Source organism: Suillus plorans, assembly GCF_016647745.1.
Source record: "Suillus plorans strain S12 chromosome Unknown HD556scaffold_3, whole genome shotgun sequence".
Lineage (NCBI taxonomy): Eukaryota > Fungi > Basidiomycota > Agaricomycetes > Boletales > Suillaceae > Suillus > Suillus plorans.
In genome coordinates, this window is record NW_024537387.1 from 732,872 (window position 1) to 749,148 (window position 16,277).

The 16,277-nt window shown below is 46.1% G+C and overlaps 8 protein-coding genes across 8 annotated transcripts; 3 read left to right on the forward strand and 5 right to left on the reverse strand.

Annotated features, from left to right (window-relative positions):
• Positions 1-103: 103 nt before the first annotated feature.
• On the reverse strand, positions 104-1,413 carry HD556DRAFT_494715 (uncharacterized protein). Its single transcript, XM_041310780.1, has 3 exons — positions 976-1,413; positions 586-911; positions 104-536 (listed from the first exon to the last, which is right to left on the reverse strand). The coding sequence occupies exons 1-3, from the start codon at positions 1,250-1,252 to the stop codon at positions 471-473; spliced, it is 669 nt and encodes a 222-aa protein (XP_041166570.1). The 5' UTR covers positions 1,253-1,413; the 3' UTR covers positions 104-470.
• Positions 1,414-2,328, reverse strand: HD556DRAFT_494714 (uncharacterized protein). The gene is made up of 2 exons (XM_041310779.1): positions 1,801-2,328; positions 1,414-1,743 (listed from the first exon to the last, which is right to left on the reverse strand). Exons 1-2 carry the CDS (start codon positions 2,076-2,078, stop codon positions 1,575-1,577), a joined length of 447 nt encoding a protein of 148 aa, XP_041166571.1. The 5' UTR covers positions 2,079-2,328; the 3' UTR covers positions 1,414-1,574.
• Positions 2,329-3,125: 797 nt separating this feature from the next.
• On the forward strand, positions 3,126-5,182 carry HD556DRAFT_494384 (uncharacterized protein). The gene is made up of 12 exons (XM_041310777.1): positions 3,126-3,439; positions 3,490-3,509; positions 3,562-3,576; positions 3,630-3,668; positions 3,724-3,752; positions 3,811-3,824; positions 3,880-3,915; positions 4,094-4,153; positions 4,212-4,346; positions 4,403-4,622; positions 4,679-4,736; positions 4,792-5,182. The coding sequence occupies exons 1-12, from the start codon at positions 3,226-3,228 to the stop codon at positions 4,990-4,992; spliced, it is 1,041 nt and encodes a 346-aa protein (XP_041166572.1). The 5' UTR covers positions 3,126-3,225; the 3' UTR covers positions 4,993-5,182.
• A 53-nt stretch (positions 5,183-5,235) lies between these two features.
• Positions 5,236-8,150, reverse strand: HD556DRAFT_1327591 (cytochrome P450). The gene is made up of 16 exons (XM_041301574.1): positions 7,800-8,150; positions 7,661-7,743; positions 7,511-7,598; positions 7,416-7,454; positions 7,194-7,353; positions 7,054-7,143; positions 6,887-7,001; positions 6,670-6,839; positions 6,432-6,612; positions 6,345-6,381; positions 6,176-6,294; positions 6,054-6,120; positions 5,904-6,007; positions 5,821-5,845; positions 5,651-5,767; positions 5,236-5,593 (listed from the first exon to the last, which is right to left on the reverse strand). Exons 1-16 carry the CDS (start codon positions 8,035-8,037, stop codon positions 5,373-5,375), a joined length of 1,854 nt encoding a protein of 617 aa, XP_041166573.1. The 5' UTR covers positions 8,038-8,150; the 3' UTR covers positions 5,236-5,372.
• On the forward strand, positions 7,800-8,710 carry HD556DRAFT_494672 (CTAG/Pcc1 family). The gene is made up of 4 exons (XM_041310778.1): positions 7,800-8,090; positions 8,153-8,318; positions 8,383-8,511; positions 8,565-8,710. The coding sequence occupies exons 2-4, from the start codon at positions 8,293-8,295 to the stop codon at positions 8,683-8,685; spliced, it is 276 nt and encodes a 91-aa protein (XP_041166574.1). The 5' UTR covers positions 7,800-8,090; positions 8,153-8,292; the 3' UTR covers positions 8,686-8,710.
• Positions 8,711-8,822: 112 nt separating this feature from the next.
• Positions 8,823-10,355, reverse strand: HD556DRAFT_1226200 (peptidase M24, structural domain-containing protein; the record flags this gene model as incomplete). The annotated part of the gene is made up of 7 exons (XM_041297067.1): positions 8,823-9,054; positions 9,106-9,320; positions 9,375-9,535; positions 9,593-9,870; positions 9,929-9,989; positions 10,046-10,205; positions 10,275-10,355. 7 exons carry the CDS (start codon positions 10,353-10,355, stop codon positions 8,823-8,825), a joined length of 1,188 nt encoding a protein of 395 aa, XP_041166575.1.
• Positions 10,356-14,279: 3,924 nt separating this feature from the next.
• On the forward strand, positions 14,280-14,885 carry HD556DRAFT_1261766 (uncharacterized protein; the record flags this gene model as incomplete). Its single annotated transcript, XM_041299063.1, has 1 exon — positions 14,280-14,885. The coding sequence occupies one exon, from the start codon at positions 14,280-14,282 to the stop codon at positions 14,883-14,885; it is 606 nt and encodes a 201-aa protein (XP_041166576.1).
• Positions 14,886-15,538: 653 nt separating this feature from the next.
• Positions 15,539-16,216, reverse strand: HD556DRAFT_1327614 (uncharacterized protein). The gene is made up of 2 exons (XM_041301575.1): positions 15,951-16,216; positions 15,539-15,900 (listed from the first exon to the last, which is right to left on the reverse strand). The coding sequence occupies exons 1-2, from the start codon at positions 16,125-16,127 to the stop codon at positions 15,577-15,579; spliced, it is 501 nt and encodes a 166-aa protein (XP_041166577.1). The 5' UTR covers positions 16,128-16,216; the 3' UTR covers positions 15,539-15,576.
• Positions 16,217-16,277: the final 61 nt, after the last annotated feature.

Genomic DNA, 16,277 nt, shown 5'->3' on the forward strand with positions numbered 1-16,277 from the left:
CCGAAAACATATGCTTATATACTGCCGGGGCCTGAACTACACCCAGGCTGTCACCAGCACTCCTGCCTTCCCACAAACTTCGACAACACTGTCAACTTCCTCTGCCCGCCACATGTTCTTGTCTTTGATGGTGCAAGCCAGCGATAGTGCCAACGTTACCGACTAAGAGCAGGACCCAAGCGTAGCCCTAGTGCGAGAGGTGATGTGGCGGGCAGGGCGAGGACTAGCGGATACCCTACTATATCATCTAATATCAACATTTCACAGCGATACCCATCGATGACTTCGGTCTATTAGATCTGTAGCGATACCATTTTCTGGGTCAGAGGGCATTAATGATTTTCGAGCGCATATATTAAACTAAACAGAGCGAAAACCTATCGATACACCAAAAATTTCTCTCGACTCCTATCTTTTTGCGTCTCCGTTTTTTCGAAAGACAGCGAGAAGCAAAAGTAGTTGCGCAAGTCCTACACATGGAAACCAATATAAGATTCTTCATCTGATTGCCTCTTTCTGCGGTCTTGGTCTGAAAGCTAGGAGAACGAATTCAGTCTCGAATCAGCAAGAAGAACAGCAACATACCTGGTAATAAGGTTGGGGAAGTACGTCCGAGCTACCCGCTGTGTGACTTACAGGTGACATGGGAGTGCCGAAGCGTAAGCAATGTTTGGTGAATGGCTCGGAGAGTGTTTGAGGGAGTGTTTCCGGAGTGTTGGTATGGGACGCAATACGTGATGAAAACCATGAGAGCAAGAAGTCATAAACATCCCCCAGCGACCCCAAATCTTGCCTGTCAGCGCAGTAGCCTAGCGACCAACGATAGAAGATGATCGTGCAAAGTAATATGCAGGCAAACACTGGTATTATCAGATTTCCCAAATATCCTTTGAGCGGCAGGGTTTGTGTTACTACAGCAAACAGCAATTAGTGTCATCCAGATTCCAGATACTAGGACACTTGGTTAGTACTCACTGTCGTAAGAGCGAACTTCGATTGAGACCACCAGAAATCCTGAACCCATTGCTGCATGAGACAAGAGGCAATTGCGGACGGGGGGATCGGTTTTGTGTGCTGACAACACTGTGTGCACCAGGCGAACATGAAGCAGTGCAAGTAGGAAGGATAAGAGAGTTATGCTAAGCATGAATGGAGACAGGAATCCAACAGGGGCAAAAAAGCCGACCATGCCTGCAGCAAGTAGCTCGCCGAAGTAAGTGAATACAAAGTAAATTGTGAATAGCTGGTTCATTGTTGGATGTAGAGTTGTAAAGACTCAAGAGTGCAGGAAACGAAAGCCGTTGGCATGCACAGCCACATCATGATGACGCACTGGCAAGTCTCACCTGCACCTTCTGGTATTTGAAATTTACAATGCCATCCGTCCGAGCCGTGCCGTCGAATGAGGTACTGGGAGCCGTGCCATCGAACGAGGTACTGGGAGCCGCGCCGTCGAACGAGGTACTGGGATCTGCACCGTCGAACGAGGGACTGGGAGCCATGTTTAGTGTTGAAGGAGCCTGAGTGTGTGTGGGTCGGGTCGGGTCGGGTCGCTAGAAGGTTGTGGATGTGTATCACAGATGACGACGAGGCTGAAAACAAAACATGCTAGGTCGCCCAGCGACCCAAGCGCATTGCTGTCCCCTGCGGCTGACCAGCATGCATGAGAGTATAACATTGCGGTGGTGAGAAATGCACACAAGTACACCAGTGGCGCCTGGACTGCACCCAGCCAGCTTGGGCCTTCCGAGTCATTTATAACAATTAGTGGCAATCTAGTAGAGATAAATTACTACTCACCGAGCCAGTCTTGGATTAGGGCAGCGAAAAACACCGCACCTGTAATAGCATGAGACAGCAGCAGATGCCTTGAGCCAATATGGCTGATGACTCCGAGTCCTGGACAAGCTTTGACGACATGTGTGGACGAGGGAAAAAAGCAAAGGAGATATAGTAAAGATGAATTGCCACAGGGTGATCAAATCACTTGGCAGCAGCGGTATGGCCGCAAATGCAAGCGGAGTTGTCGCATACATGATGAAAAAATAAATTTGAATGTACAAGGGATCGTTTGCCATATTGTTTGAGTGTTAACGTTGACGATCAACGCGGTTTTGGATGACTGTAGTGAGCCATGTCACTCAAATACCAGAATTGAAAGGGGCCTATGATAGTATCAGTGAGACCGTCCATGATGCTTTGCAGTCTGAAATCGAACGGTCCTGTCATGTGGGGCTCAGGTATTTTGCCGCATCACTGCCGCAACTTGCCGCACCACTAACGCATCACTTCCGCACCACACCGAAACATACATTCAACGCTAGCGCTCATTTCCGACAACTACTCTAATCATACACAAGATAATTGACCTAGCAGTATTACTCGTCGAACTCGTCAACTATGCGCCTCTCGGACATGCCTTTGAGAGGCTGAATTTAGAGGACGTGTTGGGCGTGTTGGGGCACGGATGCGGTAGTGGACGCGGCAGCAGTGAGTCCTAGTAATATAGTACGAGACAATGACATTCAGACTGTATAGATTCTAGAGCACTCACTTTACAATGACTTGTGACTCTCGACTATGGTCTGTCTGCGATGGACGTCGACGTTGATCTAGAGTGCCTTGGTATACTCGAACAGCGAATGTTCGAACTCTCGTTGGCCGCAGGTGCTACAGGGAATGAACAATGGGGAAAAGACGCTGGCACGCACCAAGACAGAATGTGTGCATCTGGGCATCCAGATGATGCGATAGCCCAGTTTCCGAGGCAGAGAGCGAGAGGGTGCGCATGAAGCGACAGATGACCTAAGGACGAGATGAGACAATGAAATGTGCTCGCAGGGCGGTATCGGCAGCCAGGGTAAGATGCGAATTTGTTTCTAATGTACCAATCTCCGCTATTTTTGACGGCTGTCTTTTCTGGTCTGGCGTCATGCTGACGCAATGTGCATTTGTTGAGTGTCCTTGAATGAGCTGTTATGCTCCCCGGGCCTGTGCTGGCGAGGCGATGACAGGCTTTCCGATGCGGTCGCACCACGATCTTGAACATGTGCGAACAGCTTGGTTGCATTGATGGGCTGATGCTCGTGTAGCAAAAACATCTCGAGAATGGCATGGTAAATAGTACTTCGATCAATCAAAGCAGGAACAGCCATCATCCCCCGATATCGTTTCGCTGATCTATGCACTGGATGGTGGTATAACTAGCACGAATGCCATCATCACATGTCCATCAAGTTCGCCTCTCATCCACACACAATTCTCTACCAATATGATCATAGTCTCAAATGGTCCCACTTGGTGGCCGATCATCAATGCACATCGTTTGGCCAGCTATTTTGCACGCCCGTGGAGAGCAGTCGGATATTGAAGCTGACACAATCTAACCCTGGCCGTGTTTTCGCAGTTGCCGCGTTCGTCGGAGTGACGTATGATTGGGGTGAGCATGATAACATTAAAAAACTGTTGATATCTCACAAGTATCCTCAGCACTTACATTTGGACAAGAGGTATGTCGATGCTATAACCGGAGCAGCCATCTCGCTGAGAATGGCTTTATAGGTGGAACTGATCTGGGTGAGTAGAGTCTGGTGTCAGAGGAACACACATGAACATACACTTGATTCCAGAGACAACGATGGTCCCTAATAACAGCTGTGTATCTCGGTGTATGTAACTTGTTTGTCGCGGTTGCCATGCTGTGCTGACTTGAAAGTATCCTAGGCGCGCTATATTGGAATCTTATCTGCTGGGTATGTTCGGAAGGCTACACAATCGGTGTTGTGCTAATCGTCTATATCTCATAATCAGCCTGTACATACTGCGTATGTCTCCTTAGTACATTCACTGTCTTTGCTTCTTCTGACCAACGACATATAGTCAATGTTCCGACCATCTCGTTGACAGATACAGTGAGTCTTCTGCACAGATGCCTACTATCCCCGAATCCAACTAACCGTGATGCCCTGTAGCAGTGGGTGTGGTTCTTTACTGATATTCTGGTTCACGAATGACTACCACGCTATACTTCCACAGATGTGAGTTTGTTTGGAATGTGTGCTACCCCAGGCTGGTCACTGACTGGATTCGTCAGGCTTTATTGTGTTCGTCGTATGGGATTGGATGGTTGTTGTGGTATTTGCGATGCTGTGGGGTGAGCTTTGCACTTCCGAGACCTCAGTGATATTGACTTGACTGAAACATGCTGCAAGTCATCATAATTACTCGGTTGCATGCTATGTATCAAGGATCCAGAAGGATACTGATATTTCTCATTGTCACCTTCCCGGCTGTGAACATTTTCACCGGAGTGGTCACCTTGATGATAACCCTACATGTTTCGGCGGGTACGCTTATTCGTGGATGAAAACAAACGTGCATGGGGCTCAATGATGAATACTAGAGGAACTCATTCTCTCTGGCACTTATCAGTGTCAGTCTAACTATGCGCATGATATCCCACTTCTGGCTTCCATTACTTGGATACTCGTTACTGTGTGGGAGGTCCTCGCACTATGTCTCGCAGTCTGGATTGCGGTGAAATACTTCCGTGACCTGCGACAACAATCGGCAGGAGGGATTATCGAGGTGTTGATGAAAACTTACGTGGTTTATTTTGCGAGGTAAGTTCATATTGTGATTATTGTTCCTTTTACCACTGAAGGGTCGGGTGTGGTAGCTTTGTTGCTGTTTCTTTCTTCCATCTCATTCTTGGTTTATCTCCAAAATCATTAATAGTATGTCAATTTTTCCCTTGCCTATGCACGCTACCACAATTTATCGTTTCTATAGGACAATTTCGTGGACGCTAGTATTGTTTCTGGGCTTCTTCAGATTTTGGAGGTCGTGCAGATGTCTGTGCTGGGCCCGCGCCTGATCCTTGGTGTTCGGGAATACCACGCCAAGCTCGTGGCCGATTCTGACGCAGCAACTGGCATGACCTCAATCACTTTCCAGGAACGCGTGCATATATCGATTGGCAGTGGTGTTTGAGGTGAAGTTAACAGTTGTCTAGTGCTCTGCAAGGAGCAGGGGATTTCGTTTCTATTTATTCCTACTTTCTTCAAGGTATTGATCCAAGTTATCTGGTGTTCCGAAGTAGATTTCAAGGAGACATACAAAGTTTTCGTCATGTTATTTAGTCAAGTGATTTGCTATAGCTGATAATATCTAAATCGATGAAGATCTCTACCAGCACTAGCTGCCCACGCACACTTGCACCAACCATGCGATGGACGTAGATGTTGATCTGGAGTGCCTTGGTATACGAATGTTCGAACTCTTGTTGGCCGCAGGTGCTGCAGGGAATGAACAATGGGGAAAAGACGCTGGCACGCACAAGACTGATGGAACCCACATGGGGGTCTCCCTTACTAAACCCGCTTTGTAAATGTCAGCGGAACATCCCTGACGCCTAATGTAATAGTCATTTTGGCCTGCATAACTCTTTTGCGCCATTCCTCTTTGGTTTCCTTTTCTCCGGTAGAGACATTGACAGACAGGAGAGGCTCAACGCGCCAGTCGCGTAGAAGCAGTACTAGGAAACAAACGGCCTCAGTTGTCGCGAATTTCTTGCCAAGGCAGGAGCGTGGGCCTGGAAGCAGCATTGAATGACCATTGACATAGACGAAACCGGCAGCATGGTACATACCAACACTAAAACCAGTGTGATCTTCGCCGCCTGCAATATATGCATTGCTCGTGCTGTTCGCATACCAACGTGCAGGTTTGAACTCTTCGGGGTCAGGGAAATATTCTGGGTTGTAATCTAGTCATCCTGTAAGGTGAGGGAGTATCCAAGAACAATATAATCACACGTACGGACACCGATCATGTCGACTATGACCTATTTATCCACAGCGTGAGATGACTAACCATCTTCTGGGAGACCAATTGCAACTTACATGTGTACCTTTCTTGACTGGCAACATCTTCGGTTCCTCGCCAATGCTCGAAAGATTGAGCACTGTGTCTTGCTTCGCCTCCCTTATGAGATAGACACCAGAAGCTAGGAGGAGCTCAGTTTGGAACTAGTCAGAAGAAAAGTCACATACGGAACATTCTGACTCCTTCATAAAATGCTGCGAGAGCCTTGTCCAGTTTGCTATAGTCGTCGAATGTCTAAAAATGCGATTATATATATGTATTGGAGACGTCTGATTTCGAACAGGCTCACAATCTCGCCATTTTCACGCCCTTTAGTGACTTCGTGAACTTGCTCGACTATCTCGTCCTGAATAAATGGGTGTAATGATAGAAAACCAAGAGTAGCTGCCAGACTGTGTGATGTGGTCTCTGTGAAGAATCACTTAAAACTCCAGTATGATCAATGTGGTAAAACGCACCATGGCCAGCAAATAGCAATGCAAAGACATTCCCGATCTACAACGACCATTCAGCAAAACATTCTCCGAGATTTTGGAAAAGAGTACCAATTCCTTGTTGTCCAGATGTAGCTTTCCCTCATCATGTTCGCTCGCTCGAACAAACAACGAAAGAATATCTTTCGATGTATCATCATCGGCTGAAGAATCTATGGCTTCACGCCTCGCCTGGACATGAGAATTCATGAATGCCCTCATTGTATCGAACACTTCACGGGTCTGCCGAACCCTATGAATCGGAATGTCAATGACACTCAACTTGAAGAATTGGGGAAGGAAAAACTACCATGGCAGCGGCAATTTCCAAGCCCATCTTGGAGCTGCAATCGCAAAGGTATTTCTAAGCGTTATAATTTCCAAACATTGCTGAATTGTCATTCGTCCATCATGAGAGGGTGGCTCTCCCCAGGAAAATGGGAGACCGAAGCCGGCAGTAGCCATGATGATGAGGGTGAACTGCAAATGATTAGTCTCAAGTATGAGCGCTGCACGAGGACACTTACCTTGATTGTCAGTGATTGGATACGTCGAATGTCTATTGTCCCTTTCTCTCCCCACCCTTCACAGTCAATCATCTCAGAATATGCCTTATGTGTAGCATTCCAGACAAGTTGATAGCTGCGATAATAGGTTATGGTAGGCTTATCCCAAAGCTAAGCACAAAACGCACGTATCCTTATTGAACGCAGGTCCAGTGACCCTCCTGTGCTTTCTCCATTGATCCTGAGACGTCACCGCAACAACATTCGGACCCCAAAATCTAACATTCATTGAAATGATGCGATGGTTCGACGGAGGAGGTCAACTCACAAAAACAAGCGACCCATATCATCAGCCTTCCCAAATGCACCTGTCTTGTGACCAACAGTCACGACCTGCTTGGTGACATCCATAGATCGTGTGTATATTGACGGTGCGCCAGAGAAAAAAGGTACCACCGAGACTGTGTCACTGTCAAAGCGACGATAAACTAGTGGTGGACAGGGATGACGGTGAATGCGCCAGATGTGTAGTGGGGATGTCAACACTTACTATTTCTGGTATGTCTCCACGTCCAGACGAAGATTACACCTAGCAGATTACATTAGGCGATAGTATCGTACTTTGAGAGAGAAAATCCATCATACCCGGGTTCCATGACCTCTCTGGTACGAGCACGCCTAGCAAACTGAGGGGCTGAAATGGCACCCATAAGCCCGGAAGGTAATCCACTGCCTAAGCGAAGAGATTAATATCAATTATGATCATAAAAAACGATGAAGTCATAAGCTTCGCACCTTTAGACCCGAAATGAATTTGAAGACTTTCGAGATCGTGACTGCTGCGACCAACGCAGTCGTCGCAGTTGTCCAAGATGGATCTATACAACATATTAATTCAGCTCATATCCACTGGGTTATTGAGGAATCCACGAACTCATTCCTGAGGAATTCGGAATACAGTACACCGCAGAGGAAGCTTCGAATTGAGCTAGTACGGTAGAAATGATCTTTGCCTGGAAAATCATCGCGACGACTCGGAGCTGTTGCCGTCGGCAGCTTCGACCGTGGCACCATGTTTCACAATCTGAACGTTGACTCGGAAACGCTGAGACATCAAGAAGCATGAGAGTATCCTCAGATTCGTTCCTTGAGTTGAACGCATCGCATCGCATCGCATCGCAGTCTCCTAGTGATCGACGATCATCAGATGCCGATGGCGAACGAGGCTAGTAACTTCTGTGCCGAATGTTGGGCGGTTGTGTTGAATGCATGTTTAAACATTTGCAGACTCGGAGCGCTCGCACCGGTTATCAATCATCTTCCGACTCTTCAGCTGGTAGCACCACGCTACCTCAACGTCAAACAACAAGTACCGCTAGCAGCTACAAAGCAGCCAAGGAAAGAACTTACTAGCTGCCATCATCATCATGACCGATACTCCGTGGCATACGGTGTAAGCCTGAGCATGTTCCTGTCTTGAATCTTCCAACCTCGTCCAAAACTTACCATCATGATAGTACCATAAGAGTCCCCTTTGCGAACCCAAAACATGCAACGATAGCAATGCAAGTGATTGACGTGGATCCAGAGCTTCAGAGAGAAGCCGTCAAACGCACTTTGACAGTGGACGGCAATGATCTCGTCGCGTATGTATTCACGAGAGGTCGCCTATCGCACACATGATATTAACGAAACGCAGATCATTCGCGACTTCAACTGTTCGACTGGCGAGGCTGACGACAAATGGCTTTCTGGAGAACGTAGATCTAGTAGCCCGGACTATTGGCGAGTTTGGAGAGAACTCGGAACGGGATTTCTAGGTGATGAGTCATGTGGACAACAATGGTTCGTAAGGAAGACATAGTTCCCTTCGACAGCCTTCATGGTAGTACAGAAAAGTTCACCAATCGCCGAACTGCGGCGATCGTCTACTTTACACGTCATTTTATTTGGCTTCTTATACGTCATCCGCGTTACCCTCAGCTTCCTTTGCCTTCTTCTTACTCTTTCTGCTCTCACGGAGGGACTTGGTCAACAGGCTTTTGAGCTCATCATCTTCCAACTCCTTCTCAGCCTTCACCAGCTCTGGCTTGTACCACACCGGAGGGTGAGTCAGCAGCAGCGGGCCGGCAGGAACTAATGCGATCGTAAAGTGGAATGCTGCCACAAATGTGTTTGCAGGAGTGTACCTACGGCGATGTCATTAAATGCGTCAGGAATTAGGAACGTGATCCACGTACACGACTTCATACGGCTTGATCAAGCCATGTTGCACGGCCTCTTGAAGACCAAGTCTTGCTCTCTTCTCATCCTCCAGTGCACGAACATTGAATGGAAAGGCGCCAGCCTTTTTCTGCACTTCAGAGAACACAGCACGCGAGTTCTTCATCTTCAGCTGATAAGTTACTGAGCTATCTTTTTGGTAGATAGTCGTTCGAGAATCCTCGATACGTGCCTGTCAAATGTTCAACGATCAAGATTCATTTCTCGTTTGCATTTAGCACCAGACCTTGCCATCCTCTCCTGAGGAAATGAGAATATCAATTCCATAAACCTCGTCTTCTGCGAACGTGATCGACTCAATATCACGTCTCTGCGCTTCGTTCGGATTCAGAATGATGCGCTTCTTGCCATCAATGACATTTTGCGACTGCTGGCAAGAGAGCATGCCTGAATCCGTAGCATCAGGTGCGAATTGCTTGCACTTCAGTTCATCACAAAACTCACCTTCGACGGGCTTGCAATCCCACGCCGCAGCAGTTTTCGCGACGGCATCGGTGACCGTAAAGTTTTTGTTGCCAACCTTCACGAGCCTCATGGCGATCTCAGCTGCATTCCAAGCTGCCTTAATTACGTCTGCTTTTCTGCCAGTTACGGGTTCTTGCTCGGATGCGCCGACGACAATGGTCTCCGCACTGATGGCGGCGAAACCGTCGATATGTGCACCGATGTGTACCTTTACTACATCGCCTTTAGCAAGGGCCTGGGAGGATAGGGGATCTGAACTATAATAAAGTAAAGTTCTAAAAGGGTCTACACGATAAAATATAAAAATCCACGCACGCCAGAGGGGAGAAATGGGAGACAGTGTTATTCACAGAAATCGATGTGGGGAATGCAAGGCCTTTTTGTCAAAAGTCATGAACATCGTTTCAAAAACATAAAAATGATCTGACGCACCCTTGCTCATTTTAACACCCTTCACGGCTTTGTTGTAAACTCCACCAGTCCCCTCCTCAATGAACTTGTCACCCTCGATACAAAGATCGATGATCTTTGCGTCCTCGACGCAGAGTTCGATCAGTTTCTTCATAACATCGTGTACGATGTCACCAGCAGTCTATACGACATCGCAGTCGTTCGATCAGACTTCATAAACCAAGCACGATGATTACTACGCTCTTCATACCTTGTACTTTGTTACATCGGCTTCGCTGATCAACCGTGGTTTTTCTGCAGGCTTTGGTGTGTCTGTGGTAGCCTCAGCCATAGTGTAGAATAAATGCAAGAATAGGAAAAATCAAAAGAAGAGAATGCACACGAGGATTAGATAGATTGTCTTGCAGGCACCTCAAACTTGGTATTCCCGATATGGTAATATATCTCTTTCCTCAAAACTCCTGAGTCTACGTTGCCTCTATGCTAGGTATAGGAAGTATGGAAGATCCTTCGATATATTATTGATAACTACCCAAAGACCAGCATCCATCCCCATATGCCAGACGAGTCCATTCGTTCAATTTTCCATAATGTCGCCCTCGAAATGGAGCCGACGGTCCACGGACGTGTTTGCGTAACAGTTCGAACTTCGCCAACGTAAGCCCGGATCTGGGATACCGAATATTTTTTGTCTGCTCATGGAGCAATCTATACAGTGCCAGCGTAGCTCTGTGATCATGTACCCAGTGCTGCGCCCAACTTTCCGATTCTTTTCAAGCTGACTCAAATGGAGTCTCATTCAGCAGTTTTCTGACATCTCCAGTGTAACCCTACAGCCACTGTACCTGACGAGTCGTTTCTACCCGCACTAGTCTGCAGTGGGACAATTTGACGTGTTGAGGTGTAATGTGGCCATGTATATCCATGCAGTACAACTGATAATGCCCAGGCAGAGTCTTCAGTCCGATGCTTTGTGATGGGAGACATGCAATCCGGCTACCATAAATTTCACCCATACGCTCCATCCAGAATACTTGATGCTATTCCTTATGCCAGAGGTGCGCCTAGGGAGATATTTCTGGTATTGGATCACTTCATCCAGGAAGGATTGGGACCGTCATAGCCAATCGCTCTCAGTTGGTGGAAACAAGCGGCCGACGAGTACTGCGCTACTGACACGTTCATAACCTTCCCTCAGCAGAGCCGGACGCAAAAGAATGAAGGTACCCAACAAGAACAAGTTCATGAGTCCAAGTCAATATTCATATATCCTAGTTGGCGGAAGGAGTTGAACCAACTGAGGCGATACAATATAGTAAGTTGAGCGTGCAACATACACACCAAGATATGTTTCAGAGCGTCGTGATCGAATAGTGTAACGTTTGGGGCCAGGTCGATGCGATGGGCACCGGGAGGAGGAGACGCATAAGGTATTGGACTTTTTCTGGTTTCTCTCTGCTAGCACTCACGATAAAGCTTCAGCCGCCCACGCATGCCGCCATACTCAGGAGTGATTAGACTGCTGCGTTTCGAGAAGATAGGACACCTCATTATGGTGGACGATAGGTTACGGTTCGATTTGCCGATTTGCCGCAACTTATTTTGAAGTCCGATCAATGTTTGTTCTAGTCTTTTGAACTATTTGTCAGTACACCTTTGGTACACCTCAAATATTCCCGTCACAAGAGGTCACAAACGGCCGTGTAATTACATGGACATAGTTTGACTGCTCTAAGATTTGATTACGGACCGACCCTGGCCTGACTCAGTCTTAGAGACGATAGACGAATTCATGCCTTTACAATATATTGTTCAAATGGCACCCTTGGCAGCACTTTCTAGTGCTTCCCACGGTCTGTCAGACCTGGTTTCCTTGTAGGACACAACATGTCTCTGAGACATCCCCATCAGGAAATTGACCTGAAACTGTTATGACCAGATGTATATGACAAACAAAACACATTATTGTATGTCTAGCTTTACATCTGAATATTCTTATCATTGTATCACACAAATATGAAATAAGATATGATTTTATAAGGGAGATATAATTCTGATGCGTGTATTATAAGCTGTCAGCAGTATGATTCAACCATTATAATTGGCTGGCATTGAAACACATTCAGCTGTGAAATTATATGATATTATCATGGTGTCACACATATATGAAATAAGATATGATTTTATAAGGGCGATATAATTCTGATGTGTGTGTTATAAGCTGTCAGCAGTATGATTTAACCAGTATAATTGGCTGGCATCAAAACACATTCAGCTGTGAAATTATATCATTTTATCATGTTGTCACACACATATGAAATAAGATATGATTTTACGAGGGAGATATAATTCTGATGTGTATATTATAAGCTGTCAGCAGTATGATTCAACCATTATAATTGGCTGGCATTGAAACACATTCAGCTGTGAAATTATATGATTTTACGAGGGGGATATGATTCTGATGTGTATATTATAAGCTGTCAGCAGTATGATCCAACCATTATAATTGGCTGGCATTGAAACACATTCAGCTGTGAAATTATATGATTTTACGAGGGAGATATAATTCTGATACATGTATCATTATATAAGGTGATGGCACTGTGATAATGGAACATTTCTTGACTGGCCTTCAAAACACATTACTATGTTTAACTTTAAGATCAGATGATATTATCACAAGTGAGATACTATCTAACATATTTAAGCGTGGACAACAGCTCGGTATCAATTGTGTTCAGCCCATCAAGCACTACTGTGACCATTGTATGAAAGCTCCAGTGAAAATTGCCTTGAATTCATTGTACATACACCTTTAATTCACACAATAAGTACTCGTACATTTTACAGGTCTTCCAGCCCTGATCATAAGCAGATCTTTGAAATGTCATCAAATAACAATGTCCGCCTTATTCAAAATACCTTCTATTGCTTTCATTTCTATATTTTCGATCATCAGCAACGCTCTATATACCACAAGGAAGGAACTCACGCATGGCCAAATGGAGACTGTGGAAGCGCGATAGAGCCAAATTACCTGTTCATCAAGATAAAACTGATGCGCCCATAACAAGAACGACGCAAAATTCCATTTGCGAACCACAAACCATCATGCCTGCAGTACCTCCACACTCCTGCAGATTGCCCTTCTTCATCTAAACCCCAGACCCTGGTGGTTTTTGATGTGATTTCATTTCCGCAAACTTCAGGCATGAAGTCATGGGGATCGCCATAACTGTAAGCAACTATGAGTCCTGCTTGTCAAAGTGAAATATGATTATACCCCATAGCAAATACTGTGATATCTGCCTGTAGCTCGGTGCCATCAGCAAATTGAAGGCCATTTTCTGTGAAAAACTCAATTGCGGAAACCGTTCTCGATTTGAATATCCCTGTCGATAATAGATGTACTCGCTCCGGTGTCTGGAAGCTGTTGAGAGACATCTTCGTTGTGTATCAGAGGTACACCCACCGATGTGGTAGCCACCGCTGTGCTCCAGGTAAAGGGACATACTACCTACTCCATGTATGCCAAGATTGGTTTCAAAGCCAACCTTAAGCCAATCCATCTAGAATCGCCCTGTGACTGTGATTAATGTATCTGGAAGTGAGCCTTCGAATCGTCCAACATACTTGTCTGCGGTCTCAGCAACCATAAAAACCATATGTTAATGCAGCCGCCTAACAACTGCCCAAGGTAGCAAGGTATTGTAAGTACCAGCCAGCTCAGTGGGGAAGTCGTCATTATAGACCGCTAGGCAAGGAAAGTCAAGTCAAGCTACCGACAACCACAGGAACAATTACCGCCTAGCATTGCTGCCACTGACACCGTCGAGATCACGAATGTCGACGATCATTGATACCTAGTATTCCGTGAGATATGAAAATGATATAACTTGAACCAAAGAACACACATTGTGATGTTGACACCGTGACTACAGAAATCTTGAGCAATGTCGTGTGCTGATGAAATATTTAGACCTCGTTCAATACAAAAGATACGACAAACCAACCAGAAATGCAACAGCCGACTACGATTGCTTTTTCTTACCAATATGATTAGCTGCAGAATTGAACTCTGACAAGTGCACGGCAGACCCTTTGAAGCTTGCCTGCGTCCATGAGTCACGTTTTGATGAGTTCGAGCATTACATACCTTCCCAGGGATGTCGGGAACTTCCAGGCGACTGCCAGATCCAGTGGCAAATAAGGAAAGAGAAGTCCCAGAGGTTAATCCTCTGGGACAAGAAGCATGTGTATCGTATCGTGCATATCGTATCGTTCAACAACCCTTGCTGTAGACACTAATGCAAGGTTGATGATTGGCACAGCAGGAAGTTTCAAAACCTGTCATTCTGCCATGGTCTCTGTCCTAGGCGCTTCCAGCTCGTCTCCACTCTCTATCCTGTCAGCCACGCAGCTCATTGCCAAAAGAGTCTTCTTCCAGGATAACCAAGTGAAAGGGCACCGCCGGTTTGGAAGAGAGGACGAGCTTAGTAAGATGCTTGATGAAGTAAACTGCTTGTACTGGGGTGAATCCTTGGTTGGGATGGCATATACGTTTGTTGATGAGATGCTGAAAACTGGTAAAGTGAGCCAGGATGTTGTGGATCTTATACCACGTCTTCGTGTTGTTCGTGCTGTGCTGGCTATCCCCGATGGTCTTGATGGCAGCCTCGATGCTATCTATCTTGTAGAGGAGAAGATCCATGGCAGATTCATCAAGTATATCAATAACAATTCCACTGTTGCTGCTGACAGCCTTCACGGCCGAGAAGTAGTCATTGGACTATTCCTATGCTTCGTACAGCATGTCCAATATCAGCTTACCAATTCAATGGTCGTGCCGAGTCGCTGACAGCATGCTTTCAACAGCGCAGCATCACAAGAGCAAATGGTGGGTCATTCGATTTCGATGACGTCGACGAAGTGTAGATACCGTAACCAAACCTGACATGTGTCAAGATACCATGATTGATTAGTTAAAGGATGACATACTGGCCCTGGCCAGTCTTCTGGCCAAAGATATTCAGGTTGGAAGACATTTTGAGAACGTAGCATGTCTGTAGAGTGCACGCTGAAGCGCTGATGTGTGATTGTGACAGGACCGTAACATGGTGAAAGTAAATTATAGGTATACATTAATAAATTTCACAGTACTGAAACAAACATCGATCGGAATTCAAAAATAAGTCGCGGCAAATCGGCAAATCGAACCGTAACCTATCGTCCACCATAACCTCATAACATTGTCTGATATACCATATCTGGTACAAACGGTGTAGTACCTACTACGCGGAGCGTTAATTCTTGACCCATGGAGATCTTGATTCTTGTTCGCCTGTTTTTTAAGCCTCTTCATCTGCAAAACGACTGAAATGAACGCTTAACCTACGCGCGTTACGAACACTTACGAACACTTACGACTTCAGTAGCGAACTCAGGCGATTGGTGGAGGACTCGGACGTCGAATTTACGTCGTAAACTTTACGGAATTCGATGTGATTAGATGTGAAAGATTATTATTATCAGCGCGTCGTACTACTGAGCTAATGGTTGGCCACTCGGAGGCCAACCTGTTGCTGTACCCCATCAAACCTCGCACTCAAGACATCCGAAGCACGAATAGTTCGAACGATCGCCATGATATCTTGGTATGCATCGTCGAACGTGGCCGAATTCACTGACACGTCAGTGAATCGGCCTGTGCGATGTGCATATAGCACACAATAGATCGCAGCGCCGCAGGATGCGAACACTTGGTCCATTGGGCCTTCCAAGTTGGTGTCCCAACCTCCGATCAACACGTCGATAACCATGTTGACGAGGACCTCGTTTTCGAGTAGCCGTTCGATATCCACGTCGTCGACAGTCTGCAGGTGTGAGTGAGAAACAGTCCCGCTGATGATAAAAAAACGGGTACCTGCTCATACAAATGTAGGTACCTCCCTCCGTCTAGCAGCGTTTGGATTGTGTCCCGTTTGTGCGCCGCCTCGTCGAGCAGGGAAAATAAAGGTAGGCGGAGGCTGTAGCCTAGCGGAACGGTATTGAGCACATGTACTTTGAGAGCACGTCGCATGTCTGCTAATGAAGCCACCATGTAGTTATGTATACCTTTGATGTTCTCGATATCCACTAGTAACTTATCAGTAGTAGATGATTTCGAAACAAATAAAACATACCTTGACCGTAGAGCTCAATTCGTGCGTTTCGCAGCGCGGTTTCGATCATCGTGTTGCGCATTGCGTCA

Coding starts and splice junctions, on each gene's coding strand:
- HD556DRAFT_1327591 (XM_041301574.1), bottom strand. CDS start 8,037: ATGCGATGCGATGCGTTCAACTCAAGGAACGAATCTGAGGATACTCTC. Junction 7,144..7,193: donor GATATGGGTCGCTTGTTTTT/GTGAGTTGACCT, acceptor AATGAATGTTAG/ATTTTGGGGTCCGAATGTTG. Junction 6,382..6,431: donor ATCTGGACAACAAGGAATTG/GTACTCTTTTCC, acceptor TGGTCGTTGTAG/ATCGGGAATGTCTTTGCATT.
- HD556DRAFT_494672 (XM_041310778.1), top strand. CDS start 8,293: ATGACCGATACTCCGTGGCATACGGT. Junction 8,319..8,382: donor GATACTCCGTGGCATACGGT/GTAAGCCTGAGC, acceptor CCATCATGATAG/TACCATAAGAGTCCCCTTTG. Junction 8,512..8,564: donor GACGGCAATGATCTCGTCGC/GTATGTATTCAC, acceptor AACGAAACGCAG/ATCATTCGCGACTTCAACTG.
- HD556DRAFT_494715 (XM_041310780.1), bottom strand. CDS start 1,252: ATGAACCAGCTATTCACAATTTACTTTGTATTCACTTACTTCGGCGAG. Junction 912..975: donor CGAAGTTCGCTCTTACGACA/GTGAGTACTAAC, acceptor TGTTTGCTGTAG/TAACACAAACCCTGCCGCTC. Junction 537..585: donor TTCCCCAACCTTATTACCAG/GTATGTTGCTGT, acceptor TCGTTCTCCTAG/CTTTCAGACCAAGACCGCAG.
- HD556DRAFT_494384 (XM_041310777.1), top strand. CDS start 3,226: ATGTCCATCAAGTTCGCCTCTCATCCACACACAATTCTCTACCAATAT. Junction 3,669..3,723: donor TAACAGCTGTGTATCTCGGT/GTATGTAACTTG, acceptor AAAGTATCCTAG/GCGCGCTATATTGGAATCTT. Junction 4,347..4,402: donor AACCCTACATGTTTCGGCGG/GTACGCTTATTC, acceptor GATGAATACTAG/AGGAACTCATTCTCTCTGGC.
- HD556DRAFT_1327614 (XM_041301575.1), bottom strand. CDS start 16,127: ATGGTGGCTTCATTAGCAGACATGCGACGTGCTCTCAAAGTACATGTG. Junction 15,901..15,950: donor ACCTACATTTGTATGAGCAG/GTACCCGTTTTT, acceptor TCACACCTGCAG/ACTGTCGACGACGTGGATAT.
- HD556DRAFT_494714 (XM_041310779.1), bottom strand. CDS start 2,078: ATGGCAAACGATCCCTTGTACATTCAAATTTATTTTTTCATCATGTAT. Junction 1,744..1,800: donor CCTAATCCAAGACTGGCTCG/GTGAGTAGTAAT, acceptor ATGACTCGGAAG/GCCCAAGCTGGCTGGGTGCA.